Raw genomic sequence first — 8268 nt, 5'->3', positions numbered from 1 at the left:
ACATCAGGGTTTTGGACACACGCTCCACAAAAGTAAGTACCCTCCCCCAGCCTAGAAGCCATACCAGAGCAGGGGCTTGGATTCTTTGTCCACACAGATGTACCTCTGCCACTTAGAAACAGTGCCTGACACAAAGTAGGTGCTCAAGAAATTTGTTGAATGAATGTATAAATTAAGAGTTTTATGTGAGTCCACTTAGCAGTAACAATACCAACTACCACTTTTCAGAAGAGTTTATCAGCCATCCCCTTCCCCCAACACACAATTTTTGATCTGTTTGTTTCTCTCATCTGCTGATTGGCCAGCTCTTCTTCCTTATATAAAGTCAGAGGCTGCCATTGGGAACTTGGAATAGGGGATCAGATTTGGGTGTGATAAGGCCAGACATATGTTTTTTTCTTTTAAGAGTAGTTAGTTGTTAATCTTCCATATAAATTAGTAGTTCTCTACTAATACTAATACTTCTCTACTGATACTAATATATTCTTTCTATCTTGAGAAGAGATGTAGATGCTTTAGAATCTTTTATTGAGACTCAGGTGAAATGTGTCTTGATTAAGGAATGGATTCTAAAAAAGGAACTCCAAGAATACATGTGACGTAGATGCTTTTTTTTAAAAAATAGGATTTATCTAGTACTTTGAAAAATAAATTAATGTTTTGAATATATTACATAATAAATATTACGACTTGAAATTGCATTAACGAGAATTTTCTTTTTTTTACTCAGTAGATTGAGCAGCTGTTGTTAGTGAGATGTGCCAGTGAGAGATGGGAACTGTTCAAGATTTTGAAGTGTGATACTGGAAATGTCGGTTGTAACATTGATGAATTCAGACAGCGCTGGATAAGTGACCAGGCATAGTCCTGGGTGAGGATGGAGAGATGAATGAGACTTCTGCAGGAATTCAATTCAGTGGGAGAGACATAAATAAATAGGTAATTGCATCTAATGTGATTAAGTGCTGTTAATCACTAAAGGAAAGAATAGTTCTCCGTATCATGCACATTTTCCATGTGGTTTATTACATAGTTGTTTTTTGGACACTGGTTATCCAGATGTAATATTTCTCTACTAACCAGAATAGTTGGTTAACCAAAATTTTCAATTCCCTGACCATACCTGAGTAACAGATTATTTTACAAGTTATGATCATATCATTAAAAAAAACCCTCAATATCTACCACAGGGGAAAGCTGTGCAATCATTCTTTTCTATAGTTAATGGCTAATTTATTTTATCTCACTGTAGCACTTTATGATCCTTTCCAATTTCTAGGAATTTAGAGGCCCTTTCTGATTTTAGAATGGAGAAAAGAGGGTTTATTTCCATGTGGCATTGGTTTTTCACAAAAGCTGTGGCAATATTTTACTGATAAAAAGAGCAAAGGTCAATAATAGATTTCCATAAGTGATTAGCTATAAAAATGAGATAGTTAATAGGTACAGATCAAAACAATATTAGCAAAAAGTGGTTACAGCATTAAAATGGCTCAAATTATAATTCCTAATGAAGTAGTGGATTTTTCTTTACTTGATCGTAAAAATAATCTCCACAAAATTTAAGTGTCACTTCTCTTTGCGTAAACATACCACTAGAAATTCTCTCACCATTGGGCTTTTTTGATCATTGAAATGTTACTAATGCTTTATCTGCATGTGTCCTGTGAGAATACTGCTTATCCCTTTCCCTTCTCACATTCTTTAGAAAGCTAGGAACAGTCCAGTCCTCTAAGTGACAGTGAATCCTAAGGCAGTGACTTTCCATTGACAACACGTGGCCCGAATACCTGTTTTTAACTTCCTGGGGATATCGGTCCCTAAGCCCAAATACACCATCTCTTTCCTTCTACCTGGTTTCTTTATCCTTTTTGAGCTGGATTTGGGATGAACTGCCTGCAAACTACAATCTGACAGTTCAAGACGCTGTCACGACAGCTTTCTGCAGGCTTTCCTCAGCTCTCCTGGTTCCTATTTTACAGCCGTAGAGATGGCGCCTTTAGCTGGAGAATGAGTTTAAAACAAAACTTTTCCCTAAGTGGTCGGGCAGCTGAGAGGGCCGCTCTGATGCTGAGGAGGGGGACGTAGCATCCGAGTGCGGTGCTCAAGTCTCTCCGGGTCCGGCTCTGGGCTCAACGCAAAAGGGGCGGAGAGGAAGGGGCGGAGGTTAACCGCGCCCTCCACCCCGCCCAGGCGGTGAGCGCCGCTAGGTGCTAAAGGATCGGAGGAGCCCAGCGCACCCGGCAGGTTCCGCGCTGGGAGAGCGCGCGGAAGCACACGCGGCGAGACACAGTCGGAGCCCGGGCCGGAACCGGAGCGAGAGCGCGGCGCAGCGCCCCAGAAACCGGCGACAGCGACGGAGCGGAGCCGGGCGCGGGATGGCCCACGGACCCGCGCGCTCTTCTGCTCCACCTAGAGCCCTGCCCGCGGCCCGGGATGCCAAGGTAAACACCCCTTCAGCGGCTGGATTCCCACGCGTTGGCCACCCGACTGAGGTTTAGCCACCGCACCTCGGACGCACGGCGGCAGCAGCAGCCGGCGGCAACGGAGGGCACCTTAGCCTGAGCTGGTCAACAAGTTTGGACCAGATGCCCCAAGCTGGGGAGACCCGCAGAGCAATGACTGATCCGTCCGGAGCCTGAGGTGCGCGCCTGGGGACCGGGTAGAACGGATCTCAGAGGAGGGAAACGGGTAAAGGAAAAGATCCCCTTCCCTCTCCTTGCTTCCCCGCCCGCGACACTTCGACTCCGGCATCCTGGCCAGCGCAGGCCTTTGGCGCCCCCCGGGGTGGGAGGGAAACCGGCCTCTGGCGTTTGAGCAATCGCAGAAAGTTTCAGGCAGTTAAGAGGTTTGGGAAGGATGTTGCAAGCAGAGGCCTGGGGGCGGTGGGGTAGTAGTGATCGAAAGTCGAGCTGTGAGTAAGACCCAGAGGAGGCGGCCGCCCTCCGGGCAGTCCCGGACAGCCCCACTTGGCTATGTCCCAGGAAAGGCTGGCTCCGGAATTCCTAGCCTCCCGGAAAGCTGCTGGGGAAACGCCGGCGGAAATAGCTCGGGGCGGGGTGGCAGTGGTGGCGGGTATAGAGGGTCTGTGACTCAAGCCTCAACTCACTAGGGAAAGAGCGACAAATAAATAATTCGCCTGGGATGTAGCTACCCTGAAGCTGTAACTTAGATCGACAGCATCTAGGCAGATGCTCCCAACAGTGAGGGCGGCCCACCTTCTTTGCTCTCATCAGCCAACATTTCTGCACAGGTGGTAGCTGGACCAGAAAATCTTCCTAGAGACTCAACACTGAGCCTTCCAGGGGTCACTGATGCGTGTGGTTTGCTGTTATTTGACCTAAATTAAATAGTTTTAGAACGTATTCAGAGAAGCCCCATGCAGCGTCAGTGGGCTTCTGGCTCCACTTTGCACCCTCCCACAGTTTGGAGAAGATGATTTTGTTTGCCTGACAGTCATAGGTCCCAAAGGAATAATCTGCACTTTGGGGACAAAGCTCAACAGAGAAAAAAGCAGAAACTTTAGAAAGTCACCTAGTTATTAAAATAGGCTATTATACTTAAAAAACTCAGCTGGGTTTAAATCTAGCCTTGTTAAGCTACTTCGTAAACCTTAGGAGTTTTAAGGTGTCAGTGAAGTGTCAGGAGGCAGTTTAGGAGGTGCCCAGTGGCAGAGTAGCCATAGAGGTTAACCAAGGGGTCTCAATTCTGGTAGCTTCTTTACCTTGAAAATGAAATGTGGAACTGCAGGCAGATGTGTGCTGTTTTCAGTATGATGCAACCTTGCTCATGACAGGCCAGATAAATCTGATTCCCACCACAGGGTGCTGGGGTGTTTTGGCCTTCAATGTCAGATGAACAGTTATCCAGGGCTCATAATTTCTCTGTCTTTATGCTACAGATCTCTGGACCGCAAGCCTTCACTGTTTTGAGAGGGAGATGACTTGAGTGGCCAGCTCTTATCTCCACAACAATGTCCACGAACAATTCCAAACAGCCGGTGTCTCCTGCAGCTGGGCTCCTTTCAAATACAACTTGCCAAATGGAAGAAGAGCTTTCAATATCTTTTTCGATAACCTTCATGACAGTGGGAATCTTATCAAACAGCCTTGCTATTGCTATTCTCATGAAGGCATACCAGAGATTTAGACAGAAGTACAAGTCATCGTTTTTGCTTTTAGCTAGTGCTCTGGTAATCACAGATTTCTTTGGGCACCTCATCAATGGAGCTATAGCAGTCTTTGTATATGCTTCTGATAAAGACTGGATCCATTTTGACAAATCAAACGTCCTTTGCAGTATTTTTGGTATCTGCATGGTATTCTCTGGTCTGTGCCCACTTTTTCTAGGCAGTGTGATGGCCATTGAGCGATGTATTGGAGTCACCCAACCAATATTTCACTCTACGAAAATTACATCCAAACATGTTAAAATGATGTTGAGTGGAGTGTGCTTTTTTGCTGTTTTCGTAGCTTTGCTGCCCATCCTTGGGCATCGTGACTATAAAATTCAAGCGTCGAAGACCTGGTGTTTCTACAAAACAGATCACATCAAAGACTGGGAAGATAGGTTTTATCTTTTACTTTTTTCTTTTCTGGGGCTCCTAGCCCTTGGTATTTCATTTTTTTGCAATGCCATCACAGGAATATCACTTTTAAGAGTTAAATTTAAAAGTCAGCAGCACAGACAAGGCAGGTCACATCATTTTGAAATGGTCATCCAGCTCCTGGGTATAATGTGTGTCTCCTGCGTTTGCTGGAGTCCATTTCTGGTAAGGACCTATGGTTTTGACAATTTTTGCTTTGTTCACTTAATCGATATTCAATACAAGGTTTCTTGTCTTTTCAAAGTTGGTAGTCTTGATGGGCAATGCTGTTTCATCTTTTAAATGCTGGAATTTACTTCTACTCAGAATTTACTTTAGTTCTCACCTCTGGCTTAGAATTAAGCTATTTATGACATAGATGGTTATTTCCCCACAAGCCCAGAATTAAATATCTCCCTAAACAATTCTAACCATAGTGTTACCTGTTGCAGTGTGGTATAAAGTAATTTTCACAGAAGTAACATAGTTTTAATATACTGAATATGATTAGTTTCTAAAATGTGAAAAAAAATGGCTGTAAAACAATATTAGAATGAACTCCAGTAAGTCTTGATAGAAAATCACATGGACTTGTAATTTATAGACTGGCTGCTTCTCAACACACAATGACCAGGTCTCAGCTGCAAAGGGAGGTGATGAGTTGAGATAGTTGGATAGTGCAGGTGAACTAGATGGGTAGATAAGGTAAAGAATCACTAGTTCACTAACCCAGGATGATAGTAATGCAGGGAGGAGTATGATTGGCAGGAGAGCCAGGGATTCTTCCCTTATCATTTCATTCCTTCCTCTTTTTCAATTTAGCCAGCAGCTATATTTAACATCTTGGTATTTTTATTTGGAAATGACAGCTAAGTTTAAAGAATTAGCAACAAACATAAATCATTTATATGACTTTCTAGGTAGAAGACAAAATACTTATGATTGATAAGTATGACCATAACTCTCTCCAATAGTTTATGATTGAAAAAGTGATAACGTACAACGAAAGAGAAAACATCCTTCTGTATGTAGCTCCTGATGGCAGTAAAGATTATTTTCATCCCTTTTTTTGTACCAGTGGGGAAACAGATTTGTATCCAAAGATAGTAGGTGATACCCAGGTAGAGGTAAAGCAAAAGGGTGAGACAAAGGTAGACATAACACAAAGGTCATGGTCATACCTTGCATTGTGTTATGCAGGTGCTTGTTAATAATGCAGTTCTTTTAGGCCCCCTTAGGTCCATTGTCCAAGAATTGTTGCCAGTAGAGTTTTAATAAACAATCCTGATGGTCCTGGTGAACAGAAAAGTCTTTGAGAGCTGTTGCTGCAGATAGATCCTATGGTAGTTGATTTTATTCTGCAAAAAGATTTCTACTTTTAAAATATTTCTTTATTTCTATCCGTTATTTCCTCACAATTTGAATTTGGCTTCTGGAATTTTTGTATCATTTAAATATTTTTTTCGTGATGTTCCAGAACTGGTCCTAGGGGCCCAACCGAGGAGAGGATAGGCTACATCTGTCAATGGCAAGTCAACATTTTGAGGTTGGCTTATTGTCAATTTAGGAGGCCTTGGGTGACCCCAGTTAGGGGTCTCATCTGAGCTCATGGTTCAGTTGTTTGACTCTGAATAGCAGAGATGAGTTCTATCAACACTTCGAGTCATTTCAGTGTTCATTCTTAGAGAGTTTAATTTATGCTACTTCACAAAGGAAATTCCCTTAGAATAATGCTCCTCTTCTTCTTAAACTTTTAAATACAGTAGCTTTTTAAAATAAACAGTGAGTCTGAGCAAAAACACTTAATTTGAGGGTTGGAAAGGGAATACTAAGAAAGGGAGAAAAGAGGTAGCTGAAAATATTTAAAGAAAATGTAAAAATGAAGGTCCTAGCTCTGGAGAAAACCTGAAAACCATGAAATAGTGAACTTAATGAGAGACAGATAATCTGGACAACTGGGCTAATCACTGGTGTTTTGTTTTTTGCTTGTTCTGAGTCACCTTTAAAATTCTACTTAGTTCTGGCTTTTGACTTTGAGAAATAGGAGTTATAGGTTAACTACTGTAAGGGAATGGAAAGTAACAAACTTTCATCCTTACCGTGGATATTTTGAATTTATGTTTTTCTCTAATTTCTTTTCCTGAATTTTTGGTTTTCCTTACTGTTAAAATAGATATTACGATTTAATTCATATTTTGAACATATTTCCTAGTGGGATATAATTTTATTTTTGTGAAACATTTTCTGAGGTCTACATTCTATTTAACTGTGAATTATTGCTACACCTATGACACCAATGTATCAATACTTCTAAAATGCTTTTTAGTGTGGAAAATTATTTCTGCATTAGATGTGTAGTAGGTCTACCACAGATACCCCTTGATGGATTGATGTCTTAAGTTGTTTCAAGCATTATTTTCAGTTTCTCTTGTGGAGTCTTGGGTCTTCATGGCAATTTCTGGCTGAAGGATTTATAACTTGTGGCCTGGACATAAGTGCCTTGCACATTACATTAAGACCACCAGACAGCTCTAAATGGAACCTGAGTAAAAAACCCAGGCTTGGGAATGCCAAAATAACACCCAACACTGATTCCTCTGTTGAACCATTTCTCCTTTACCACCTAAGTGCCCAGGAGGAACTGCATAGGTATTAATGACTGAGCCATTATTCTCCACCCTATATTTTAAAAGCTTCTTAGTTTAAACAATATCTCTGAAACCAACCTTCTAAATTCCCATAGATGCACTATAATTGTGACACCTTCCATGTCAATGGCCTACTTTACACCATGTGCCTTCTCTCTGTGATTGATGAGGATGAAATGTTGGATTTGTCATTTGAATGAACATCTGAAGACACTCTTTGACCTGTGTTCACTGTCATTTTCAAGACTCAAACTGGAATGGGGTACAGGTGCATACACTAAAAGGAGGAAGTGAGTAATGCGGATGATGGTGTCTGGGTTTGGCAGGATTTACTGCATCAAAACATCAATAGTGGCATAATTTCTAAAACTTTTAAAATTTGTAGCTGATGAAAAGGGGGATACTTTATTAAGTTTGATGATTGACTTTAATACGAAGGTAAGATGATCATGATGTTTGTTAGAAATCTCTCTTTTAATAGACTTAATTTTTCTTGAGTAGTTTTAGGTTTACAGAAAAATGAGTGGAAAACACAGAGTTCACATACAGCTCCTCATGTCTCCATCCCTCCACCTCCCAGTCATCCTTATTATTAACATCTTGCATTGATGTAGTACATTCGTTACAATCGATGAGCCAATACTTGTACATTATTATTGACTAAAGTCTGTAGTTTACATTAGGGTTCTCCTTGTGTTGTACAGTGTGTGGGTTTTGACGAATGTATATTGACATGTGTCCACCATTAGAGTATCATATAGAATAGTTTCACCGCCCTAAAAATCCCCTATGGTGTCTTTATTAAATTTAATGTTTTGTGGTTTTTTTTCCCACAAAGGGGGAAGTGTGTGTGTGTGTGTGTGTGTGTTTGTGTGTGTGTATTTTCAGGAACTGAAATTTAGAAACGTAGTACAATTGTAATATTAGTTTAAAATATAACTTGTTAATGACTTTAAAAAATTTTCAATATCTGAATTTTATAGTTTTAAACATGGTTAACGCATATAAATTCATTTAATTACAATCCCAACTGAA

At 41.2% G+C, this 8268-nt stretch overlaps 1 protein-coding gene across 1 annotated transcript in view; it reads left to right on the top strand.

Annotated features, from left to right (window-relative positions):
* The first annotated feature begins 2241 nt into the window (after positions 1 to 2241).
* PTGFR (prostaglandin F receptor) overlaps positions 2242 to 8268 on the top strand; it is a 54010-nt gene continuing 47983 nt past the window's right edge. The window contains exons 1-2 of the mRNA XM_007121279.3: positions 2242 to 2444; positions 3902 to 4771. Of these exons, the coding sequence (XP_007121341.2) occupies positions 3974 to 4771 (798 nt within the window). The 5' untranslated portion in view covers positions 2242 to 2444; positions 3902 to 3973. The remainder of the gene's footprint in view (positions 2445 to 3901; positions 4772 to 8268) is intronic.

This window comes from Physeter macrocephalus, chromosome 4, assembly GCF_002837175.3.
Source record: "Physeter macrocephalus isolate SW-GA chromosome 4, ASM283717v5, whole genome shotgun sequence".
Taxonomy (NCBI): domain Eukaryota; kingdom Metazoa; phylum Chordata; class Mammalia; order Artiodactyla; family Physeteridae; genus Physeter; species Physeter macrocephalus.
This window is presented reverse-complemented; position numbering and strand designations above follow the sequence as displayed.